This window comes from Pongo abelii, chromosome 20 (assembly GCF_028885655.2).
Source record: "Pongo abelii isolate AG06213 chromosome 20, NHGRI_mPonAbe1-v2.0_pri, whole genome shotgun sequence".
NCBI classification, from domain to species: domain Eukaryota; kingdom Metazoa; phylum Chordata; class Mammalia; order Primates; family Hominidae; genus Pongo; species Pongo abelii.
In genome coordinates this window covers 3,255,977-3,282,554 of record NC_072005.2, presented here as the reverse complement: position 1 = coordinate 3,282,554, position 26,578 = coordinate 3,255,977, and the positions used below count along the sequence as shown (strand labels likewise).

The following is a 26,578-nucleotide window of genomic DNA, read 5'->3' as shown; positions in this document are numbered from 1 at the left end:
GGCTGGGGCTACAGGCACACATCACCATGCCTGGCTAAGTTTTATTTTTTGTAGAGATGGGCATCTCACTATGTCGCCCAGGCTGGTCTTGAACTCCTGGCCTCAAGTGATCCTCCTGTCTCAGCCTCTCAAAGCGCTGGGATTACAGGTGTGAGCCACCATGCCCGGCGGGCATGTAAACTCTTAATGTGTCTTATCGACTCTCCCTCAGCAACCCCACAGAGCAGGCACTATTTTATAGATGGGGAAACTGACGCCCAGAGAGGGGATGCCACTGCCTGAGGCCACACAGTGAACAGGCAGCAGGGCCAGGACCCTCTAGGACCTCACGCCTTCCTGCACTGCCCCACTGTGCAGAAGGGGAGGCTGAGGCTCAGAGACAGGGACTTAACCAGGTGACACCCAGAGCCAGCGTCACAGCCCAAGCCTCTGCCCAAGCGCTGGGCGTGGTCCTCCGCTCAGCTGAACCCCCGCCCTGGGGAAGGAATATAGTGATGATAAACAACATCCACAAAGATAATCATAATGACATTAATGGCCTTGCTGAGAGTGGAGTCCGCAGCTCGCCTATGAATTCGCACCAGTGCCCGTGGAGGGAGCCGCGGGGGACACCGGTCCCTTTAAGAGCCTCCCCCTCCCCAGCTGGGTGCTGGCCCGGCCTCCCCTTATGTAAGCGGGCCGGCTGCCCTTGCATAAACTGGTTACATAAGGCAGCGAGGCACAGGCTTGTCCATCCGGCAGCAACCTGTCCCGGGCTGTCTGTGGGGCTGGCCTGGAGCACGGTAGCGTTGTAGCCGCCCGGAGCAGTCACAGGGTACAGCCCGGGTCCGAGGGCCTCTGGGTTGACTCCTGTCTGGGGGATGCCTGGGATTCCCAGAGACAGCACAACCCCCTCTCAGGCAGGAGAAGGTGATGGTTTCCAGTGTGTGAAAGGATGGGGCTGTTCCCATTGCTCTGAAGGTGAAACTGAGGCCCAGAGAGGGCAGGGGAGCAGCCTGAAGCTGCACAGCCCTGAGCAGAGGGAGGAGGCAATGACACCAGAGTGAGATCCAGGCTGGGTGGCCTTCCCCTCTCAGCTCACTGCAACCTCTGCAGTGAGGCTTCCTCAGCAAGGCCTGGTATGCAGCTGGTGCTCAATAAGTGCACCAGTGGAGGTGACACTTGGCAGTGTTTCAGGCCCTTCTCCCTAATACCCTCTAATTCCACAAACCGACTCAATCCTTGCATAGCTCTCTGTGAAGCTAAGACAGCCATTGCCTCTTTCTACATTTGGGGAAACTGAGGCACGGAGCAAGGTGAAGAAGGAATTGCCAAGTCTGCACAGTGGATGAATGCTGGGCTGAAACGGCAGGTGCTCTATCAATGCACAGTGGGCACAGGAAGAGCGTCAACTGTGTGCAAAATCCCAGATAATATGCCATCTGCCCAGCAACCCACAGGGGTGGCTCCAAGGAGCCCCCTGATCTAGATGGGGAAACTGAGGCACAGAGAGATGAAGGGATTTATCCAAGGTCAAACCCAAACCCTATCACGTCTCCTTCTCCAGACAGGCCTCCTCCAAGCCACGAGGGTGTGTAGGTACACAGCTCCCCACCCCCGTCAGACACATGAGTGGTCCACCTTTGGGAGGGGGTGGGATTTGGGAGTGGACGCAGCCTCCCCCGCTCACATTCTTTCTGGGCACTGGCCCTTTAAGGTAGCCACGCTGCCTGGGCATGTCCCAGGGTGACCCCAAGGGGCGGGTGTGGCCAGGAACAAGAGGCCCATTCAGCTGCCCCGTTGCCGCCACCTCCGGGCAGCCCACTGGGTGGGATGGGGGGCTGGGAGGAGACTCGCAAGGCTGGGAGAGATGGTGAGGTGGGGTGGGAATAGACAGGGACTGAGACAAAGCAGCTTGGGGAGAATCAGAGGTAGAGAGAGAGAGACAGAGACAGAGGCCCAGAGACATCTGACCTTAGATGCAGCTCACACCTCCCTGATTTCCCAGGTCCAGGGGTTTGAGGCCGGCCCAGCCCCCAGCCCAGCTGCAGCACCGAAGCTCCTCCTTGAGCCAGCTGAACCTGCGGCCCGCTCACCGGCACCAAAGCCCTGTAGGCCCAAAGGCAGGATCCAGAACGTTCCAGGGCAGTCCCTGCCATACCCCAAACAGCCCCTTTATGTGGTGCCCACTGTGGGCCCTGGGATCTCCCAGGCTTGGATTTAAATCCCGACTCTGCTCCTTAGCTATGTGACCTTGGGCCAAGCCAGTGACTTTGCCTCTCTGGGCCTCAGTGTCCCCATCTGTTAAATGCCGTTAATGATCATTCCGACCTCAGTGGGTGGTTGTGAGACGGTGAGGTAGTTGCCAACAATGTAGTTTCCGGAGGGCTCAGATGAGCCAGGCACTTGGTAAGCCCTCAATACACCTGCAGTCCCCCCACAATGCACCCCAAACACACATGCAGACACCCCTGCCTCCCGCTAGATGCCACAACTGATCATGACGGCCACTGCTTTTTTGTTTGTTTTTTTGTTTTTTTGAGATGGAGTCTCACTCTGTCACCAGGCTGGAGTGCAATGGCATGATCTTGGCTCACCGCAACCTCCGCCTTCTGGGTTCAAGTGATTCTCCTGCCTCAGCCTCCCGAGTAGCTGAGACTACAAACACGTGCCACTACGCCTGGCTAATTTTTGCATGTTTAGTAGAGACAGGGTTTCGCCATGTTGGCCAGACTGGTCTCGAACTCCTCATCTCAGGTGATCCACTCACCTTGGCCTCTGCAAGTGCCGGGATTACAGGTGTGAGCCGCAGCGCTCGGCCCCGGGCCATTGCCTTTGAACAAAGCTCTGCAAGCTCTGGGCTACGAGCGGCCGTGGTGTCCCTGTGGGAAGTTCTCACATAGCTCTGCCCACCAGAAGGGACGACTGGTGGTAGACAGGTTGGGATCCAGACCCAGTGAGGATGTGCCCGAGGCCCCATAACAGCCTCTTGGAAACACACACTTACTTACAGCCAGGCTTCCCATGCCTGGTGTCCAAAGCACAACAGACAGTAACTGGGGGTCACCACCAGTCCCCACAACTGCTCTCCTTGAGCCCAAATACCTCCCGCCACAGTGATGTCCCGCTCCAGCCCTAACCAATATGGAAGAAAGCTCAAAGAGCCTGAAATCCCAGCATGAGCCACAGAGTGAGACCTTCTGTCTATGAAAAATAAAAATAAGGCCGGGCGCGGTGGTTCATGCCTGTCATCCCAGCAGTTTGGGAGGCCGAGGCAGGCAGATCACCTGAGGTCAGGAGTTTGAGACCAGCCTGGCCAACATGGAGAAATCCCGTCTCTACTAAATATACAAAAATTAGCTGGTGTGGTGGCGGGCGCCTGTAATCCCAGGTACTCGGGAGGCTGAGGCAGGAGAATCGCTTAAACCCGGGAGGTGGAGGTTGCAGTGACCCGATATTGCGCCACTGCACTCCAGCCTGGGCAACAAAGCAAGACTCCGTCTCAAAAAGTAAATAAATAAATAAATAAATAAAAATAAAAAATCAGCTAGGTGTAGTGCTGTACGCCTATACTACCAGCTACCTGGGAGGCTGAAGGAGGAGGATCACTTGAGCCTGGGAGGTTGAGGCTGCAGTGAGCTATGATTCCACCACAGCACTCCAGCCTGGGCAACATAGTGAGACCTCATCTCTACTAAAAAAAAAAAAAAAAAAAAAATCAACCATGGTGGTATGTGCCTGTAATCCCAGCCCCAGCAACTTGGGAGGCTAAGGTGGTAGGATCGCTTGAACCTGGAAGTTGAAGGCTGCAGTGAGCTGTGTTTGCACCACTGCACTCCAGTCTGGGCAAAAGAGTTAGAGTCTCACTCTGTTGCCCAGGCTGGAGTACAGTGGTGCGATCTCGGCTGACTGCAGCCTCTGCCTCCCAGGTTGAAGCGATTTTCCTGCCTCAGCCTCCCCAGTAGCTGGGATTACAGGCATGCACCACCACACCTGGCTGATTTTTGTATTTTTAGTAGAGACGGGGTTTCACCACGTTGGCCAGGCTGGTCTTGAACCCCTGACCTCAAGAGATCCGCCCATCTCGGCCTCCCAAACTGCTGGGATGACAGGCATGAGTGACTGCGCCCGGCCTCCTTGGAGTTTCAAGCTACCAGTTTAGAAGGTCTAGAACCTGCCCTCACGTTTTCGAGAACCCAACTTGGGAGACTGGAGATCTGCTTCCGAATTCTCTGGAACAGCAGCCTCCAACCTTCTTGGCCCCAGGGACCGATATCATGGAAGACAATTTTTCCAGGGATGGGGTGAGTGGGGAGATGGTTCTGGGATGAAACTAGACATTAGACATTTGTCAGATTCTCATAAGGAGCACGCAACCTAGATCCCTCCTATGTTCAGTTCACCATGGGGTTCACACTCGTAGGGGCATCTAAAGCCGCCCGCTGATCTGACAGGAGGAGGAGCCCAGGTGAGAATGGTCACTTGCCCTAAGCTCAGCTCCTGCTGTGTGGCCGAGTTCCTCCCAGACACGGAACCCATCTGTGGCCTGGGGGTCAGGAACCCCTGCTCTGGAACTCAGATGTCTTAGCACGGCCTGCCCAGTACAACAGCCACTGGCCACATGTGGCATCCAGTGCTTGAAATGTGGTCTGTCCAAATTTCAGACGTAGTGTAAGCGGGGGGGGGGGGGGAGGGGAGAGAAGATCATAAAATACCTCGATAACTTTTTTTTTGAGTTGAAGTCTTGCTCTGTCACCCAGGCTGGAGTGCAGTGACACAATCACAGCTCACTGGAGCCTCAAATACCTGGACTCAAGCGATCCTCCCACCTCAGCCTCCTGAGTAGCTAGGACCGCAGGTTCACGCCACCATGCCTGGCTAATTTTTAAATTTTTTTGTAGAGACAAGGTCTTACTATGTTGGCCAGGCTGGTCTCGAACTCCTGACCTCAAGCAATCTCCCACCTCAGCCTCCCAAAGGGCTGGGATTCCAGGTGTGAGCCACTGCACCCGACCAATGGACCAATAATTTTTCCTATTGTTTATGGATTGCAATGGTAATATTCTGGATGCCCTGGGTTAAATAAAGTAATGTTAAAATTAAACATTTTAATGTTACTACTCAGGAGGCTGAGGCAGGAGAACTGCTTGAACCCAGGAGGTGGAGGTTGCAGTGAGCCGAGATTGCACCACTGCACTCCAGCCTGGGCGACAGAGCGAGACTATCTCAAGAAAAAAAAAAAATTAACATTATTTAAAATAATGTTAAAATTAATTTCCCCAGTATACTTAAATTTACACTCTTAAGTGTGAGGACCAGAAAAATGTTAAATTATATGTGTGGTTGGAACTCTTTTTTTTTTGAGACAGAGTCTCACTCTGTTGCCCAGGCTGGAGTGCAGTGGCATGATCTCGGCTCACTGTGGCCTCTGCCTCCTGGGTTTAAGCGATTCTCCTGTCTCAGCCTCCTGAGAGTAGCTGGGATTACAGGTTCGCGCCACCACGCCTGGCTCATTTTTGTATTTTTAGTAGAGACCGGGTTTCATCATGTTGGTCAGGCTGGTCTTGAAATCCTGACCTCAAGTGATCTGCCCTCCTCAGTCTCCCAAAGTGCTGGGATTACAGGTGTGAGCCACCACGCCCGGCCAACATTCTATTTCTCCTGGATCTCTGGGTCTGGAACTCACCTAGGAGAATTCTAGAATCACCTGTGTGGTCAGGACCCCAGTGGAAGATATTCTAGAACTCAGGCCTTGGGGATTTCAGGACTCATGCCCTGGAGAATCTAGAAACCACTCCAGCGTTGGGATTCTCGCGTCTTCCTCCCCTCAGAACCCCCTTCTCCCTCTCCTCCGGCAGATCCTCTGCCCTGAGACCCTAGGGTCCCTCCTTGCTGGCCCTACCACCCCTCCAGGTGGACTTGGAACAGCCAAGCGGACCTAAAGATGGGACTTAGCCTGGGTGCGGTGGCTCACACCTGTAATCCCAGCACTTCGGGAGGCTGAGGCGGGTGGATCACGACGTCAGGAGTTCGAGACCAGACTGGCCAACATGGTGAAACTCCATCTCTACTAAAAATACAAAAATTAGGTGGGCATGGTGGCGGGCACCTGTAATCCCAGCTACTTGGGAGGCTGAGGCGGGAGAATCGCTTGAACTGAGGAGGCGGAGGTTGCAGCAAGCCGAGATCACGCCACTGCACTCCAGCCTGGGCGACAGGGCAAAACTCTGTCTCCAAAAAATAAAAAATAACAATAAAGATGGGACTTAGAAGGGACAAGAGCCAAGGCCCCTCCTCGGCAACTCTGGGCAATGCCTCGCCCCTCTCTGGGCCTCAGTTTCCCCATCTGGACAAGACATCCGGTGTCCCCAAATGCCCCCTGCTTCACCCCTCACCAACCCTGACCATCTGTGACTTCCTGCCCACACCCAGCTGGAGGGAGGGGGCTGGCCTGGCAGCTGGCTGGAGGGGACTGTGGGCACAGAGCTGTCCCTAGCTGCCCTCAGCCTCCCCTTGGCTTGCCAGGCACAGGGCCAGGGTGACAACTGCAGCCCAGCCATAACGGGGGGCATCACAGGTGCAACAAGGCGCTGTCCCCTCCCACTGGCTCTGGGAGGGCCGGGCCCCACCCGGGTGAATGAGGGCTCCCTTAGGGGCTGTCTCAGGAGTCCCCACGCAAATGCATTCATGCAGAAACCAGCATTCTGCTGCGTAGGGGCATCTGCGGGGTGGTGGAAGGACCTACTCCTCAAAGAGCCCACCAGTTCCCAGCACTTATCACGTGCAAAGGGTTAGTTTTTTCATAGATATTATCTCATTTAGGCCGGGTGCGGTGGCTCACGCCTGTAGTCCCAGCACTTTGGGAGGCCAAGGTGGGTAGATCACCTGAGGTCAGAAGTTTGAAACCAGCCTGGCCAACATAGTGAAACCCCCTCTCTACTAAAAATACCAAAATTAGCCAGGTGTGGTGACGTGAGCTTGTAATCCCAGCTACTCGGGAGGTTGAGGCAGGAGAATCACTTGAACCTGGGAGTTGGAGGTTGCAGTGAGCCAAGATCATGCCACTGCACTCCTGCCTGGGTGACAGAGCAAGACTCCATCTCGAAAAAAAAAAAAAAGGGATATTATCTCATTTAAATTGCTAGGCACCCCCTATGCTCAATTCACAGATGAGGCAGTAAAGCACAGAGCTGGCAAGAAACTCACCCAGGGTTACACAGCTGTCTGCAGGGCAGAGCTGGACGAGAACTACAGTGATGACGATCATGATAATGACAATAATAACTACGTGCTGTTACCGCAGACACTATTTTTCTTAGTTATTGTTCCATGATTATATATGACATGTTACTAATTATTACATTGTTACACATATAACTTTTTTTTTTTTTTGAAACGGAGTCTCACTCTGTTGCCTAGGCTGGAGGGCAGTGGTGCAATCTCAGCTCACCGCAACCTCCACTTCCCGGGTTCAAACGATTCTCCTGCCTCAGCCTCCCAAGTAGCTGGGACTACAGGCATGCACCACCACGCCCAGCTAGGTTTTGTATTTTTAGTAGAGACTGGTTTTCACTATGTTGGCCAGGCTGGTCTCGAACACCTGACCTCGTGGTCTGCCTGCCTCAGCCTCCCAAAGTGCTGAGATTACAGGCGTGAGCTACTGTGCCTGGCCTACGCCTGGCTAATTTTTGTATTTTTATTAGAGACAGGGTTTTACCATGTTGGGCGGGCTGGTCTCGAATTCCTGACCTCAAGTGATCTTCCCGCCTCAGCCTCCCAAAGTGCTGAGATTACAGGCGTGAGCCACCACAGCCAGCCATAGATATAACATTATTACTTGTTATTGTCATTATTCACAACTAGAACTACATTTTTAGATTGTAGTAAAATCTAGATAACATAAATTTACCATTTTTGGGAGGGGGTGGTAGTTCTGGTTTTGAGACAAGGTCTTGCTCTGTCGCCCAGGCTGGAGTGCAGAGGTGTGATCATAGCTCATTGCAGCCTCAAACTCCTGGGCTCAAGCGATCCTCCTGCCTCAGCCTCCTGAGTAGATGGGAACACAAGTGCGTGCAACCACGCCCAGATAATTTTTAAATTTTTTGTACAGATGAAGTCTCGCTGTGTTGCCCAGGCTGGTCTCGAACTCCTGGCCTTAAGCAATCCTCCTGCCTCTCTTTTAACCATTTCTAAGTTCAGTGGCATTAACCCAGCGTTAAGCGTATTCACAGGGTTGTATAACCATTGCCACCATCCTCTCCAGAATCTTCTCATCTTCCCAAACTGAAACTCCGTCCCCATGAAACACTCTCTCCCCAGCCCCCACCCCAGCCCCTGGCACGCCTCATCCTACTTTCTGTCTCTGTGAATTTGGCGACTCTAGGGACCTCCTAGGAGTGAAATCACACAGGATTTGTCCTTCTGTGTCTGGCTTATTTCACTGAGTATGACATCCTCAAGATGTGTCCACATTGTAGCCCATGTTGGGATTCCCTCCCTTTTTTAGGCAACAAATCACTTTTGAGTGCTTATTGTATACCTGGCCCTGTCCTCACGCTTTTCATGCACTAATTGGATCCTATGCAGCCCTATTAGGTGGGCAGGATTATTATCATCCCCATTTGATGGGGGAGGAAACTGAGGCCCACAGCTGCAACGTCACTTGTCAAACATCACGCACTTCCTGAGCCGAGGGGTGTGATCCTAAGCCTCCCGGCTGCACGACATGCCCGTCATTCTCCCTGACACTCTGCTCAGCTCCCTGGCCAGTCCTGGTGGGCTCCTGTCTGCTGTGGGAGCTGGACCCCCACCTGCCCGTCCCTCTTTACCACTGATGTGTGCCCCGCGGACTCCTGCCGTTGCTATAAATACACCATCAGCTGGCGTCTGCGACTCACGCCCGGCAGCCACCTTCTCTGCACAGACAGACGGCTGGCACACCTGGCTGCCCAGCCCTGGGGGGATACCAGGCTGCTGCTGCCAGGAACCCCTCCACCCCTCTGCTGTCCAGACACCTGGAAAGGGTGACTCGGTCCAGCTTCTGGCGACAGCCACTCCTGGGTCACTGGTGCCCCCACTGGCTCACTGGGTTGGGAAAACGAGGTCTAGGGTTTTACAGCGGCACTGGGACCTCCCTCCTTCCCTCCTGGGGTTGGGGAGAGAATCCAGGGAGGAAATGAGCATTTTTTTGTTTGTTTGTTTTGTTTTTGGGACGGAGTTTCACTCTTGTTGCCCAGGCTGGAGTGCAATGGCGCAATCTCGGCTCACTGCAACCTCCTCCTCCTGGGCTCAAGCGATTCTCCTGCCTCAGCCTCCTGAGTAGCTGGGATTACAGGCATGTGCCACCATGCCTGGCTAATTTTTTGTATTTTTAGCAGAGATGGGGTTTCTCCATGTTGGTCAGGTTGGTCTTGAACTCCCGACCTCAGGTGATCCACCCGCCTCGGCCTCCCAAAGTGCTGGGATTACAGGCGTGAGCCACTGCGCCTGGCCAGAAATTAGCATTTATTGAGTGCCTCCTGTATGCTTCTCAGAGACCACTGACTCTAATCTTTAATGCAACGGGCACAGCTCTGATTCTTCCCATTCTACAGAGGCAAAAACTAAGGCTCAAAGAGAAGAATGCGCCCCACACTGCCTGGAGCACACGGGAACACAAATTCTGTCCATCATACAAATAAACAGGCACCGTCACCTGAGCTCATGGCCTTTCTCCCCAGTGCAGCACCCACAACCGGGATGAAGATCAATAAAGACAGAAGAGGACGGGAGGCTTTCAGTGAAGACCCGGCTTGCTCCTGTCTGTGGCCCACAAGGCCGCCCCTTCCCACCCTCCACTCCCCTCAACCCCAGACCAGAGAGGGCAGGACTTTTCTCAAAGCCACACAGCAAACCAGGGCGGCGCTGTGGCTGACCCAGGCCCCTCACTCCCAGGTTAAGAACCTTTCTCCTGCCATCAAGCTCAGGGTGAGCTTTATGGACACCCTGGCCCCAGGCTTGGTCCCCTTCCATAGGGTTCACCTCATTCATTCATTCATTCATTCATTCATTTACTCCCTGAGTGTGCACGGCCTGCACTGTATGATCTGTATGACTCAGAGGGTGTGGCTTCCACTAGATAACCTCAAAGGGCACTTTTAGTTTGTTGTTGAAAAGAGGTTTAAGGGGTTTCAATACCACCTCCCTTTTTTTGAGACAGGGTCTCACTCTGTCACCCAGGCTGGAGTGCAGTGGCGCGATCTCAGCTGGCTACAACCTCCACCTCCCAGGTTCAAGCGACTCTCCTGCCTCAGCCTCCTGTGTAGCTGGGATTACATGTGTGAGCCACTACACCTGGCCTCAATCACACATTTAAAAAAAACGGTTTTTAAAGATAAGGTCTTGCCTTGTCACCCAGGCTGTAGTGCAGTGGTGGGATCACAGCTCACTGCAACCTCCAACTCCTGGGCTCAAGCCATCCTCCCACCTCAGCCTCCCGAGTAGCTGGGACTACCGGTACACACCACCACACCTGGCTCATTTTTAAAAATTTTGTTGGGGGGGGGGCGTGGTCGTGCTATGTTGCCCAGGCTGGTCTCGAACTCCTGGCCTCAAGTGATCCTCCTGCCTCAGCCTCCCAAAGTGTTGGGATTACAGGCGGGAGCCACCTCGCCTGGCCTCAATCCCTTTTTCAAAGGGGTTCTGGATTCTCATTCTGGCTCTGCCCCTGAGGAGCTTTGTGAGCTTGGACAAATGACTCTTGTCCAAGACTCTGGGTCTCTGCTTCCTCCACTAGAACACGAGAGAAGGCCAAAGTCCCTTCCTGCTTGGATGGGGGAGAGAATTAAACCAGTTAGGGTGAGCAGTGGCCTTGGAGCCTGGCACACAGAGGGCACTCCATGTGTGTTTGCCGCCATCATTATCGCTGTTGGGGTCCTTGCTCCCCAATTCCATCCAGGAAGCGCTGGGGACCTCCCCCTCCCATGTTTCTCCTGCCACCCTCTCCAGGGCACCCGGGGCAGCCTCTCTGGCGTGCTGTGAGCTTCCCGGGCCGGGCTCTGCCCACTGCACCATTCCGGGCGCTGGACTGCAGGAGCTTGGCATGACGCAAGGCGGGAACGGGAGGCTGGCCCATGGCGGCGTCAGCAGATGGGCACCATCTGGGCTGGCGGCTCGGGGCGGGCTGGCAGCTGCTGGGGCGGGCGGGCCTGGCAGCCCCTCCCCCACCCAGCCCTGGCACGGTGCCCGCCCGCGCCTCAGATTTCTTGGGCTGCCAGAGGGGGCGGGGAGGCCTGGCTGGGTTTAGGCCCTGGGCGGGCAGGCGGCTTCCCTCTCTGGGCCCTGGTTCCTGCAGGCTCCTTCCCCAGCACGTGGCAGGTCGGAGAGCACCCGGGTCACCCTCTCCCGCCCCACCCCCGGCTGGTCACCCTCACTGGAAGGCCACAGGACGGCCCTCGCTACTCACTACCCCCTGAACATCCCAGCCAGCAGCACGTGCTGCTCCTGGGCTCCAGGCCTTCGCACTGGCTGTAACCCCCCCACTGCTCCCTCCGTCCAGCCTCTCCAGACTCCCTCACCCCCTTCAAGCCTCACCTCAAAGATGCCTCCTCAGAGAAGCCCTCCCCATCCAGAGTGGCCCCCAGCCCCCCTCCACGTCCCTCCCTGCTTTGTTTTCCTGCCGTTCCCTGACACCCTCTTCTTATTAATTTTAATTTTTTGAGACAGAGTCTCACTCTGTCGCTCAGGCTGGAGTGCAGTGTCGCGATCTTGGCTCACTGCAACCTCCCAGGTTCCAGCAATTCTCCTGCCTCAGCCTCCCGAGTAGCTGGAACTACAGACGCCCGCCACCACGCCCGGCTAATTTTTGTATTTTTAGTAGAGATGGGGTTTCACCATGTTGGCCAGGCTGGCCTCGAACTCCTGACCTCAGGTGATCCGCCTGCCTCGGCCTCCCAAAGTGCTGGGATTCCAGGTGTGAGCCACCGCGCCCGGCCCCCTCTCTCACTTGTGACGTTGCAAGTGGTGGTTCCTTTCAGCCCCGTGGCAGGTGCCCCTCCACCACCATCCACCCTGCACCCCTCCAAGAGGCCAGCCAAGGCCCTATGCCTAATGCCCGTCCCTCCCTCTCCCTCTATCCCAGGGCCTCAGCTGCTCAGCAGGGCCAATGAAAGCCAGACACTGCACTCTGGCTGGGCCGGGACGCTCCACAGCCAAGGGGACTCTCGGTTCAGAAAAGGAAGCCGGTGGCCAGTCTTCCTGCTGTTAGGGTGACAACCACTGGGATCAGCGCTGAGGCCTGGAGGCCAGCCACAGCCTGGGGACCCTACATAAGACCTCAGCCTGTGGGGTCCTCACACGACCCTGCCAGAAGGTGACCACACCACGCCAGCAGACTGCCCCCTCACACACCACAATTTCCACCCATCCCCTTCTGACATTAACGGAGGATGAGGCAGGTATCAAGGACAGGGCAGAGGCAGAAGCTGCTTGTGGGTCCAAATCCTACCTGGCCCCGTCTCGGCTGTGTGACCCCAGCAGGTCAGATCCCTCTTCTGAGCCTCTGTTTCCTCCTCTGTAAAATGCATACAACAGGCCGGGCACGGTGGCTCACGCCTGTCATCCCAGCACTTTGGGAGGCCGAGGCGGGTGGATCACTTGAGGCCATGAGTTCCAGACCACCCTGGCCAACATGGTGAAAGCCCATCTCTACTAAAAATACAAAAATCGGCCAGGTGTGGTGGCACTCGCCTGTAATCCCAGCTACTCGGGAGGCTGAGGCATGAGAATCGCTTGAACCCAGGAAGTAGAGGTTGCAGTGAGCCAAGATCGCGCCACTGCACTCCAGCCTGGGCGACAGAGTGAGACCCTACCCCCCAAAAAAAAAAAAAAAAATGCATACAGCAATGATCCTTGCCTCACAGGGCAGCTGTGAGAATGGGAAAGAATTTCCAGCCAGGCAGGTGGCTAATTTTTTGTATATTTGGTAGAGATGGGGTTTTGCCATGTTGCCCAGGCTGGTCTCGAGCTCCTGAGCTCAGGAGAGTCACCTGCCTTGGCCTCCCAAAGTGCTAGGATTACAGGCATGAGCCACCACACCCAGCCGGAGTTGGGGTTTTCCATATGGGAAAGACATTCTATGTCCAAGGAATGCATAAGGAAAGGTCTGGCAGTGGGAGATTATAATCAGAATGAGGAGGATGGGCCGGGCGCAGGGGGTCACACCTGTAATCCCGGCACTTTGGGAGGCCAAGGCGGGAGGATCACTTGAGCCCAGGAGTTCGAGAGTAGCCTGGGCAACATAGTGATATCCCATCTCTGCAAAAAACAAAAAACAAGGCCGGTTGCAGTGGCTCACGTCTGTAATCCCAGCACTTTGGGAGGCCGAGGTGGGTGGATCACCTGAGCTTAGGAGCTGGAGACCAGCCTGGCCAACATGGCGAAACCCCATCCGTACTAAAAATACAAAAATTAGCCAGGTGTGGTGGTAGGCATGTGTAGTCCCAGCTACTCGGGAGACTGAGGCGGGAGAATTGCTTGAATCCGGGAGGCAGAGGTTGCAGTGAGCCAAGATTGCGTCATTGCACTCTAGCCTGGGAGACAGAGCAAGAGTCTGCCTCAAAAAAAAAAAAAAAAAAAAAAACCAAAAAAAAAAAAACCCAAAAAAACAAACCAAACCAATAACAAACAAACAAACCAGTCCCGAAGAGGATAATGTTGGTAACGATAACCATCAAGGGCCCTAGCCCCGTGCCTAGTGCCTGGTCTTCACGATGCCTCGTGGGTGGTTTACTGAGCCCTCACCCTGGGCACTTGACATTTCCCACAAGGCAACCATTTTTGAGCCCCCTAGTTTATAGACAAGGAAATGAAGCAGAGAGAGGGTGAGTGACTGGCCCCAGATCACCCAGCCGGTGGGCAGCTGAGCTGGGGTTGGAGTCCAGGCCCAGCTCTTACCCCCATGAGGAGCTGGAGCACCCGCAGTGGCAGGTGGGAGGGTTGGGGGGGCTGTGTGCCCTGCTGGGACCAATTGGGGGAGGGTGTGGCCTGCTGGGGCCAATTGAAGCAGGGATTCCCTTGGGGATGAAGGGGGCAGGCTGGGGGCGAGGGACGGTGCAGCCTTCACTCAGAGAGGCCAACCTGACCTGGGGCACAGGCCTGCCTGCTGAGTAGAGGCGGGAGGGGCCGGGTGGGGGTGGGGAGGCGCCCAGAGGTTGTGCTGACTGCAGCAGAAAGCTGCTTCAAAATTGTATCAGCTCAGCGTGGAGGAGGTGGGGGCGGGGCCCCGGGTGAGGAAGATGTGTGGTGGCAGAGAGGTCTGGCCCTGTGTGACAATGAGCACCTCCGTCCCCACGGTGGCCCCTGCTCCCAACAGGCAGTCGCCTGGCCCACCTCTCTGCCCCCACCGTCCCCAGTGCCCCCTCACAGTCAACCCCAGCAGGTTTGTTGCTCATCAGTGGGGGTGGGGGAGGAGAGAGACGCTAAAGTCAAGGTCAAAGAATCAAGATCAAGACTGGGTAACTGCCGGGCGCGGTGGCTCATGCCTGTAATCCCAGCACTTTGGGAGGCTGAGGCCAGTGGATCATTTGAGTTCAGGAGTTCAAGACCAGCATGGCCAACATGGTGAAACCCCGTCTCTACTAAAAATACAAAAATTAGCCAGGCATGGTGGCAGGCACCTGTAATCCCAGCTACTGGGGGAGGCAAAGGCAGGAGAATCGCTTGAACCTGGGAGGTGGAGATTGCAGTGAGCCGAGATTGCGTCACTGCACTCCAGCCAGGGCAACCAGGCAAAACTCCATCTCCAAAAAAAAAAAAAAAAAAAAAAAAGACTGAGTAACTGGTGTGGTGCAGTGGCTGTAGCCTGCTGTAATCCTAACACTTTGGGAGGCCAAGGCGGGAGGATGGCTTGAGCCCAGGAGTTTGAGGCCAGCCTGGGCAACATAGCAAGACCCTGTCTCTACAAAAATAATAATAATAATAAAATATTAGCTGGGTGTGGTGGTGTGCACCTGTAGTCCCAGCTACTTGGGAAGGTGAGGCAGGAGGATCGCTTGAGCCTGAGAGGTCGAGGCTACAGTGAGCCGAGATCGCACCACTGCACTCCGGCCAGGGTGACAGAGCGAGACCCTGTCTCCAGGGAAAAAACAAAACAAAACAAAACACTGGGTAACTCTGCCCTGCTCTTCTTCCACACACCCTAGAGCCTGGGAACCCATGACCCTGTCTCACCCTTGTGCCAGCTCTAGAAGGTGGCATGGCTGTTCCTCCCATTGCACCAAGGAGGAAACTGAGGCACAGAAAAGGGATGTGTCCATACAGCTGGGGAAAAGAAGGGCTATGTCTGGAGCATGCGCAGTCTGGCCCCAGGGTCCCCCTTGTTCCGGCAAATGCCCCTCCCTCTCAGGCTGTGCAATTGCCTGTTTCTATAGAGTGCTGCCTGGGCTGGGGCTGGGCTGGTGACCTGCGTGGGTCTGCGTCTGGTGTACACCCGTCCCACGTGCTCTGGCAGCCCCTGGGTGTGTGGGGGTTCATGCGTGCTCCAGACACGGCCTGGATGGGCATGGCAGGGGTGTGCTGTGCACCCACTCCAGTCTTGGGATGCAGCTGACACCTCGCACGTGGCTACACGCATGATCTTCTGGAACCTCCCATAGCCCCATCCAGCTACGGACTCTGATCATCTCCACCATTTGGCAGGCAGGAGAAACTGAAGTCCAAGAGGGCCACACAGCCAAGAAGCTACAGGACCAACCCTGCTCTTAGCACCGGGACCAGAGGCACAGGCATCAGGCCTGTCACCTCCACGCTCCTGCCAGGCCCCCGGGGCATCTCCTTGTTCACTGTGGCCTGGCCATCCTGCAGAGCTGAGCTCAGCTGCACCTCCTCTGGGAAGCCGCCTTGGATTTCCTCACCCCCACAAAGCTTGCTGGTCTCAACATCAGGCATTTGACCACCGGCAAACACCCCGATGGCAGGGCCAGGCTCATCAGGCCTCTGCTGGCATGGTCTGAGAGTCAATCAACCAACAAGCATTCACAGAAAGTGGTGCCAGGACTCTCCGGACTCTCCTCGGAGGGCTGGGATGGCCTGTCCCTCTCCTCTCCTCACCCCTGCTCCCAGCAAGGCTGTCCGTTGCGTCCAAGACCATCTAGGACATTCTCATCCCCGAGACCTCAAGGGCCTTCCTGCCTCCTCCCTCAGACGTGAGGGTGAGATCCTGCCTCTACCACTGGAGCGCCACAGCCCACCTGCCTCCTCCGTCAAAAAAACCTCCTTGTACCATCTCTCACTTGAGACCTCTGCTAGGCCTGCCTCCTCCATCTGACCTCCACATCCCATCAGCAGCCACCCTGGGCCCTGCATGCACTGGCCTCCTCCCTCAGACGCTCCTTGCACCATGTCACTCGCATTAGATGCTCTCCTAGGCCTGCCTCCCCCCTCAGACCACCACATCACATCTACACATGCTGGCTTCTTCCCTCAGACCCTCCTTGCCCCATGTCACCCCCCGTCAGACGCTCTCCCAGGCCCGCCTCCCCGCTTGGACCACCACGTCACATCTACACGCACCAGCCTCCTCCCTCAGACCCTCCTTGCACCATGTCACCCCCATCAGATGCTCTCCCAGGCCTGCTGCCCCGCCTGGACCACCACATCACATCTATATGCGCTGGCCTCCTCTCTCAGACTCTCCTTGTGCCATATCACCTACTTTAGATATTCTCCTAGACTCGCCTCCCCTCTTAGACCACCACATCACATCTATACCCAGCAGCCTCCTCCCTCAGATGCTCCTTGCCCCGTGTCACCCCCATTGGGCACTCTCCAAGGCCCACTTCCCCTCTCAGACCACCACATCACACCTACACGCACCGGCCTCCTCCCTCAGGCCCTCCTGGCCCCGTGTCACCGCCATCAGACACCCTCCCCTCTGGCCGCTGCGCTCAGGCCGCCGCACCTCACCTCGCTCACGCACGAAGTAGGCCAGGTAGAGGTCCAGCTCCTTGACGGCCACGCCGATGTGGTGCGGCTGCACGCACAGGACCGGGTGGCCGCACTGCGCGGCCTTGACCAGGCGCTCGCCGTCGGTGCTCTCCAGCGGGATGCCCTTGAACAGGATGACCATGACGAGGTCCAGCCGCCACACCTTGTCCGCCTGCCGGAGACAGTCGATGCGCCGCATCTTGCCCTTCTGGTCGGGGTTGGAGAGCACGCAGCCCGGCGCCTTCTTGCCGGTGATGCTCAGCACGAAGTCCTCGCGGCACTCGGGCCGGATGTCCTTGCGCAGCTTGGCCAGCAGCCGCGACGCCCACTTCTGCTTGACCTCGGGCTTCTCGCCCAGCAGCTCGTCCTTGACCGCACGCTCCTCGTCCTTCGACATCCGCTTCTCGTGCTTCTTGAAGTACTTGCGCTTCCGCGCCTGCAGGTTGAACCAGGTGTAGGCGAAGGCGCGGACGTGAGGCAGCAGGGCCTCGATGAACGGGTGGAACTCATCCTGCAGGCCGGAGAGGCGAGAGGTCAGGGGCGCCAGGGACGCAGAGGGCGGACCCACTGCCCGGCCCCGAAGGCTGAGGTCGGAGGGGCCCTGGACAGACCCGCAGAGTGGGAGGGGCTCGGCAGAGGTGGGCAGGGGGTCGCTGCAGACCCGTGCACGCCACCGGAGGCACACAGAAGGCCCCGGGGACCCAGGAGAAGTTTATCAGGGACCTGCAAGAACCCATCGCCCAGAGGAGCAAACTGAGACTTGGACTATGTGAGAGGCACAAATCAAGGTGGAAGTTTGTGGAGGACCATCTTTTTTTTTTTTTTTTTTTTTTTTTTTTTGAGACATAGTCTTGCTCTTAACGCCAAGGCTGGAGTGCACTGGCGCAACCTCGGCTCACTGCGACCTCCACCTCCCGGGTTCAAGCGATTCTCCTGCCTCAGCCTCCCGAGTAGCTAGGATTACAGGTGCCCACCACCACGCCCGGGTCATTTTTGTATTTTTAGGAGAGATGGGGTTTCACCGTGTTGGCCAGGATGGTCTCGATCTCCTGACCTCGTGATCCGCCCGCCTTGGCTCTCGGCCTCCCCGAGTGCTGGGATGACAGGTGTGAGCCACCATGCCCAGCCGTGGAGGACCTATCTTGAACCCCAGCATGCAGACGGAGCAAGCTAAGGGGGCCAGGTGGAGGCTCATGGACAACCCATTGTACAGACGGGTAAAACTGAGGTTGGGAGAACAAAGATGTCAGGGACCTATTCTCTGCCTATTGCAACTAGGGTTGGGCTGGGTGTAATGGCTCACGCTTGTAATCCCAGCACTTTGGGAGGCCGAGGAGGGAGGATTTCTTGAGCCCAGAAGTTTGAGACCAGTCTGAGCCATATGGTAAAACCCCATCACTACAAAACAAACGAACAAACAAAACCAGAAAAACACAAATTAGTCAGGCATGGTAGTTTGCAACTGTAGTCGCAGCTAGTTGGAAGGCTGAGGTGGGAGGATCATTTGAGCCCAGGAGTTTAATGCTGCAGTGAGCTGTGATGGCGCCACTGCACTCCAGCCTAGGCGACAGAGCAAGACTGTCAGAAAAAAAAAAAAAAAAAAAAAAAAAGGCTGGGCGCGGTGGCTCACACCTATAATCCTAGCACTTTGGGAGGCCGAGGCAGGTGGATCACCCGAGGTTAGGAGCTCGAGACCAGCCCGGCCAACATGGCAAATCCCGTCCCTACTAAAAATACAAAAAAATGTAGCCAGGCATAGTGGAGCACACCTGTAATCCCAGCTACTCAGGAGGCTGAGACAGGAGAATCGCTTGAACCTGGGAGGCAGAGGTTGCAGTGAGCTGAGATTGCGCCACTGCACTCTAGCCTGGGAGCCTGGGTGCCAAGAGTGAAACACTGTCTCAAAAAAAAAAAAGAACAAGCCTGGGCACGGTTGCTCACGCCTGTAATCCCAGCACTTTGGGAGGCCAAGGCAGGCAGATCACAAGGTCAGGAGATTGAGACCATCCTGGCTAACACAGTGAAACCCCGTCTCTACTAAAAAAATACAAAAAAATTAGCTGGGCGTGGTGGTGGGCGCCTGTAGTCCCAGCTACTCAGGAGGCTGAGGCAGGAGATTGGCGTGAACCTGGGAGGCGGAGCTTGCAGTGAGCTGAGATTGCGCCACTGCACTCCAGCCTGGGCGACAGAGCAAGACTCCGTCCCCCCAAAAAGGAAACAAAACAAAAAAAAACTAGGGTCAGTGGCCAAGCATGGTGGCTCACACCTGTAATCCCAGCACTTTGGGAGGCCACAGTGGGTGGAATGCTTGAGCCCAGGAGTTCAAGACCAGCCTGGATGACATAGCGAGGCCCCATTTCTACAAAATCAAAACTTAGCTAGGCGTGGTGATGCATGCCTGTAGTCCCAGCTACTTGGGAGGCTGAGGTGGGAAGATCAATTCAGCCCAGGAGATCAAGGCTGCAGTGGGCCAAGGTTGTACCATTGATCTCCAGCCCGGGTGACAAAGTGAGACCCCTAACTCAAAAAAAAGGAAAGAAAAAAAAATGAGGCTGGGCACAGTGGCTCACGCCGTAATCCCAGCACTTTGGGAGGCTGAGGCAGGCGGATCACTTGAGGTCAAGAGTTTGAGACCAGCCTGGCCAACATAGTGAAACCCCATCTTTACTAAAAATACAAAAATTAGCTGGGCATGGTGGCACACACCTGTAGTCCCAGCTACTCAGGAGGCTGAGGCAGGAGAACCCAGGAGGCAGAGGTTGCAGTGAGCCGAGAGCTCGCCACTACATTCCAGCCTGGGCGACAGAGTGAGACTCTGTCTCAAAAAAAAAAATCCAGTGGGGCGCGGTGGTGCATGCCTGTAATCCTATCACTTTGGGAGACCGAGGCGGGCAGATGATGAAGTCAGGAGTTCAAGACCAGCCTGGCCAACATGGTGAAACTCTGTCTCTACTAAAAATGCAAAAATTAGCCAGGCGTGGTGGCGCATGACTGTGATCCCAGCTACTTGGGAGGCTGAGGCAGAATTGCTTGAACCCGGGAGGCGGAGGTTGCAGTGAGCCAAGATCGCTTCACTGTACTCCAGCCTGGGTGACAGAGCAAGACTCCGTCTTGGGAAAACAAAAAACAAAAATTGACTACAAAAGCTTGTTCCTATAGAGCAGATGTACAGACAGGCTTGGCTGAGGTCCACAGGCAGACACTAGGCCCGCCTGGAGGTTGGGGGCTGATGGAAGGGTGGGGAGATTTCTGCATCAAAAGATAAGAGATCCAAGTGCACCAGGATTAATCAGAGGGAGGAGAGATCCTGGGTAGAGTCCTCTCCCTTCTTTCCCCTTTCCATGAACCCACTATGCTGATACAGAAACTGAGACGAGAGAAGCAGACGCTCAGCCACGAAGGTTCAGAGCTGGGGAGAGGGGCCACCCCGTTCCCTGCAGACTCATCCTGGAGATGGAAAATCCGAGGGCTGGGAAGGCGCTGAGACTGGGCCAGAGCTGGGACTTCAACCTACTCCCAAATCATGATGAACCGGTGTCTGAGCTCAGTCACAACACCCATGCTACAGATGAGGAAACTGAGGCCTTGAGGGGGAACCCGGCCATGGGGGGCAGAGGTGGACTGGAACCTGCACTCATCTGACCTCCCCACGAAAATAACAGCACCCCCTTGGAGAGAAATGTGGGGCAGTGGGAGGCCCCTGGCTCCCTGTCTGGGTGTGGGGAGGCCCCTCCCATTCTTCCTATTTTCCAGCAAGGGAAACCGAGTCTGCATAGCATTTGGGATCTCCGCTGGGGACTATGGCTAACGCCTATAATCCCAGAACTTTGGGAGGCTGAGGTGGGTGGATCACTTGAGCCCAGGAGTTCAATCCCAGCCTGGGCAACATGGCGAAACCCCATCTCTCTTTTTTTTTTTTTTTGGAAACAGAGTTTCACTCTTGTCACCCAGGCTGGAGTGCAGTGGCACAATCTCGGTTCACTGCAACCTCCGCCTCCCAGGTTCAAGAGATTCTCCTGCCTCAGCCTCCTGAGTAGCTGGGATTACAGGCACATACTATTACAGGCACACACCATCATGCCCAGCTAATTTTTGTATTTTTAGTAGAGATGGGGTTTCGCCATGTTGGCCAGGCTGATCTTCAACTCCTGACCTCAGGTGATCCACCTGCCTCTGCCTCCCAAAGTGTTGGGATTACAGGCGTGAGCCACTGTGCCCAGCAGGCAAAACCCTATCTTTACAAAAATTACAAAAATTAGCTGGGCATAATTTTTGTGGTGTGCGCCTGTAGTCCCAGCTACTTGGGAGGCCGAGGTGGACGGATCACTTGAGCCCAAGAGTTTGAGAGCAGCCTGGCCAACATGTCGAAACCCCGTCTCTACTAAAAATTACAAAAATAATTAGCTGGGCATAATTGCTGTGGTGCACATCTGTAGTCCTAGCTGCTTAGGAGGCTGAGGTGGGAGGATCACTTGAGCCTCAGAGGTCGAGGCTGCAGTGAGCTGTGATTGTGCCACTGCACTCCAGCCTGGGGCATAGAGTAAGACCCTGTCTCTAAAAAAATAAAAAATAAAATAAAACAAATTAAAAACATCTGGGACCTGGTTTCTCAGCCTCAAGGTGGAATAAATTCAAGGAACAAGAAGAGAAAGAGAAGCAAAACTGCCTTTCCATCTCCCTGCCTTGACCAGGCTGGGCTGGGCATTTCGGACAGGGGTGATCCCTTCCTAGCACAGAAAGCTGTTTTCCTCCCCCCAGCTTTCAAAGGACTACATTGTTATTAATGATGAGATGATTGTTACCATTACAACTTACATTGCTATTGGAATTTTTTTTTTTTTTTTTTTTTGAGACAGAGTCTCGCTCTGTCACCCAGGCTAGAGTGCAGTGATGCGATCTCAGCTCACTGCAAACTCCGCCTCCTGGGTTCACGCCATTCTCCTGCCTCAGCCTCCCGAATAGCTGGGACTACAGGCACCCGCCACCATGCCCGACTAATTTTTTGTATTTTTTTTTTTTTAGTAGAGATGGGGGTTCACTGTGTTAGCCAGGATGGTCTCAATCTCCTGACCTCGAGATCCACCCGCCTCGGCCTCCCAAAGTGCTGGGGCTATTGCGATTTTTATTACCTTTTTTTTTTTTTTTTTTAAAGAGATGGGGGTCTCAGCCTGGTGTGGTGGCTCACGCCTGTCATCCCAGCACTTTGGGAGGCCGAGGTGGGTGGATCATCTGAGGTCAGGAGTTTGAGATCAGCCTGGCCAACATGGTGAAACCCCATCTCTACTAAAAATAACAAAAAATTAGCCAGGTATGGTGGCAGGCGCCTATAATCTCAGCTACTCGGGAGGCTAAGGCAGGAGAATCACTTGAACCAGGGAGGCAGAGGTTGCAGTGAGCCGAGGTTATGCCATTGCACTCCAGCCTGGGCAACAAGAGCAAGACTCCGTCTCAAAAAAAAAAAAAGGTGTCTCACTGGAGTACAGTGTCTTAGGTCACTTGGGCCCTGAACTCCCGGACTCAAGCAATTCTCCCACATCAGCTTCCTCAGTAGCTGGGACTACAGGTGCAAACCACCATGTCTGGCTAATTTTTATTTTTGCAGAGATGGAGTCTCACTCACTATGTTGCCCTGGCTGCTCTCAAACTCCTGGGCTCAAGTGATCCTCCCACCTTGGCCTCCCAAGGCACTGGGATATTTTCTTTCTTTCCTTTTTTTTTTTGAGACAGTGTCTCACACTGTTGCCCAGGCTGGAGGGCGGTGGCATGATCTCAGCTCACTGCAACCTCTGCCTCCTGGGTTCAGGCGATTCTCATGTCTCAGCCTCCCGAGTAGCTGGGATTCCAGGTGCGCCACCATGCCCAGCTAATTTTTGTACTTTTAGTAGAGATGGGGGTCTTGCTATGTTGCCCAGGCTGGTCTCGAATTCCTGGGCTCAAGCGATCCTCCTGCGTTGGCCCCTCCAGGACGCTGGGGTATTTTCATTACTATGGACATGATTGCTGCAATGATCATTTTGATTGCAGACAATCTTCCAGGAAGCAGGGAACAGCCTGAGGCCCCGCTGCGTGTTCCGTGGCATGGAAACTAAGGCTCAGAGAGGGGCGGAGACCTGGCTGAGGTCCCACAGGGTCTCAGGGCCAGTGTGAGGATAAGAACCAGGGCCCTGACCCCCTGGAAGGCCACGGGTCCCTTTCTGAGAACAGCCTGTTCTCTGTAAGATTGGGGTCTCAGGAAGGTAGGGAGACGTTGACCCTGGACTCCCACTGTGTGTGCCAGCGGATGTGGCTGGACTCGGTCCCATTTCCAGGCCGGGATGGGCAGAGCAGCCGCTGCCAGATCACCCTCCCTGCTCTGTGCTCCACGTCCCCTTGGGCCACCTCCGGCCGTGAGGTGCTTCGGGGGGGAGGGGTGGGACATCAGATTTCACCTATTACTGAGGCTCTGAAAATAGCCTCCCACCCAGTGAGACCAGAGTCAGCTTGTACCAGCGAAGCTCCCCCACCCCAATGTCCCCCAAAGCGTGAGTCACCGTAACAGCTGCGGCGGGGACCGGACCTCAGGGCCCTTTTCCGCTGCCCCCGCTTCCCCAGCCAACCTGCTAAGGCAAAGGGGAGGTGGAGGGGGCCCGGCCCAGGCCCTGTCCAGTCTCGTCCCTGCCCCTGACTGGATGAGACCCAGAGATGGGGAGCGGTTTGTCCAGGGTCACACAGCCGGTCAGCAGAGCTGGGACCAGAGCCCAGATGGTCTGGCCAGGGAAGCCGGGCAGTGGGGGCGGTGGGGGCGATGCGGCAGAGAGGATCCATAGAGGCGCAGGACCTGCCTGTGGAGGGGATGCCAGGTGGGCAGGAGGCCCGGACAATGGTGTCCAGCTGGGGCTGTGGCTGCCACCCAAGCTCTGGCGCTTACTGGGGCTGTGATAAGAGGCTGCTGGAAGGGACAGGGGCATCCATGATGGGGGCAGGGATCACTGTCCCCCCAACTCCTTCTCTCCCCAACCCCCCTCTCTCTCTGAATTCCCCCTCCCCACTTCCCCTCTCCTCTGAATTCCTTTTCTCATCTGGCCCCTCCTAGATCTGAGTTCCCTTCTGCCTCCCTAACTGCCCCTCCCTTCTCTATGTTCCTCTCCTTCTCTGTGCCCTTTCCGGGGACAGGTGCCAGGGAGGCGGGCAGGGGTGGGCGCCCACGTCAGTGGTGACCCCGGCTAGTTACAGAGGCAGGAAGACAAACAGCTTGTAACTGGGTCATGGACCTGCTGCCCCATCCTCCCTTGTCCTCCCCAGGGGATCAGACCAGGTGAGAGGCAGGGCCCGGTTGGCCGGCTGTCACTCTGTTTGTCCCACATGACCTGCAATAACCAGGGCCTCTTCCCCAGGGACCTCCTACTGCCCTCAGAGGCCCAACTGGCAAAAGAGATAACCAAGACAAGCTAGATACTGAAAATCCTCACAAACTCCTATACATCCCTCAACGCCCTATCTCCAGTGTCCCCTCCTTCAAGCAGCCTTTTCTCCTCAACCCAGGGTTTCCCAGATCTAGCCAGGACCATCCAGTTCTATCACCTCCCCGTCTCCAATCCTGAGGCCCAGAGTTGAGGCACCCACTGTCGGAGAAGGTGGCTGGGTGACAGTAATGTCTATTTTCACCATCTGAATGGCTGGGGAACAGATCACCTCAGATAAGCCTCAGTCTCTCATTCTGTACAATGGGCAGAAAGGAATATTGCAGCCTGCTGGAGACAGGGGAGCTTGCCTGGTGACCTTATTCCTTGCAAGGTGATGGGGAGAAGGGGAACAAGGCCAGGTCTTTCCTGGAAACCCCAGCTTAGCCCACTGGGACTTACTGGCCAAAGAGAGCAGCAGCAGCTGGGAGAGAGACATCTGGACCCAAGACCTTTGCTGAATGACCATGCACGCACTGGGTGGCGCCCCTCACTCACCTCCCTGTGCTCCTCACACCCTGAAAGTCCAGGCCGGCAAACCAGGACATGAAACTCCAATTTCCAAACCAAAAGTTTCCAAGTAAAAGTGACTCAACAATCCTTCATGAGAATCTAGCTCATTACCTACTTAGCACTTATCCCAAACTTCTACGCATACTTCAAAGCCCTAGTTCTAATGCCGTCTTCTCCAGGTCGGATGACTTGTCCATGGTCACACGGACAATCCCAGGCCCATCAGGCACCAGCGTCAGGCTCTAACCTTGGGCCGCTCCTTCCCCTGGCTCAGAGAATCACAGCCTGTGGACATGTGAATGGCTCCCAGAGACAGAAGATTCATTCTGTTGCTCAGCAAACATTTAGTGAGTGCCTGCTGCATGCCGGTCCCAGGCACGGTGCCGAGGACTTGGCAGGGACCTGGGCTCGGCCCTCACCTGGATCCAGATCTGGGGCAGGGACGGATGGTTAAAATCAGCAAAATATGTAATAAAACGTCAAGTTGGGCAAAGGGCTCTGAAGAAATTTAAGAGTTTGAGGGACCAGAGAATCTCTGGGGTGGTGGGTGTTTTTTAGCTTGGGGTGGTCCAGGAAGGTCTCTTGCAGGAGGAGACACCTGAACAAAGTCTTGAGAGATGGCACTCCAGGCCAGGAGCTTTTCTGATGGAGAAATGGGTCGTGCAAAGGCCCTGGGGCAGGACCACACCTGGCGTGTTAGAGGAACAGCGAGGAGGCCCATGTGGCTGGAGCAGAATGAGCAAGGGGGAAAGAGAGAGGAGGGGAGGGTTGAGGAGGGGACAAGGACAGGTTGGGCAGGGCTTTGTGGGCCACAGTGAGGAATTTGGGTAAACTGAGTCCACAGGGTTCAAACTCTCTGCCAAGGCAGTGAGTCAGCAAAATGAACCCTGGGTCCCCTACTTCCCTCTGTGCCTTGATGTTCTGGGAGGACAATGAGGGCTGAGCCAGAGGGGCCTGGAGGTGGAGGAGAGAGGCAGGGAGCGAGGCTGTACCTCTTAGAGGCTGAGCGTTTGCTGAGCTATCACGTCTACTACGAAATGGGGGCTGGGCATGGTGGCTCACACCTGTAATCCCAGCATTTTGGGAGGCCGAGGCGGGCGGATCATCTGAGGTCAGGAGTTCAAGACCAGCCTGGCCAACATGGTGAAACCCCATCTCTACTAAAAACACCAAAATTAGCCGGGTGCGGTGGCACACACCTGCAATCCCAGCTACTTGGGAAGCTGAGGCGGGAGAATCGCTTGAACCGGGAGGCGGAGGTTGCAGTGAGCCCAGATTGTGCTACTGTACTCTAGCCTGGGCGACAGAGCGAGACTCCATTTCAAACAAAAAAAAAGCCTACTATGAAAGTGGGCACTATCATTGTACCCACTACCTCGAGGAGGAGACTGAGGCATGAAATCTTCCACCCAAGTCACACAGTCAGGAAGGAACTGAGCTGGGACTGGTCCCTGCGCCTCCTGGCACCCCACCCCCCACTCCTGGGCCTCTTGAGCAAACAGTCTCCGGCCAGAGCGTCCAGTGACACCTGGTCTGCACCGTGCACACTCTCCGAGTCCCACGTGGTTCCCTTCCCCTTGTTTGATCCCCGAGGTCGGTCGCACGCCACATCCTCAAGGAGTCCTGGTCACCTTGTTTCCTGCCCGCCTCCGACCTGGCCTAGATTGTCAGTCCCACAAGGGCAC

At 55.5% G+C, this 26,578-nt stretch overlaps 1 protein-coding gene across 5 annotated transcripts in view; it reads right to left on the bottom strand.

Annotated features, from left to right (window-relative positions):
* The window catches only part of NFIC (nuclear factor I C), a 110,559-nt gene that overhangs the window by 71,187 nt on the left and 12,794 nt on the right, over positions 1–26,578 (bottom strand). For all 5 annotated transcript variants that reach the window (XM_024237688.3, XM_054539334.2, XM_024237691.3 and 2 more), the window contains exon 2: positions 16,921–17,452. In XM_024237688.3, the coding sequence (XP_024093456.1) occupies positions 16,921–17,452 (532 nt within the window). The remainder of the gene's footprint in view (positions 1–16,920; positions 17,453–26,578) is intronic.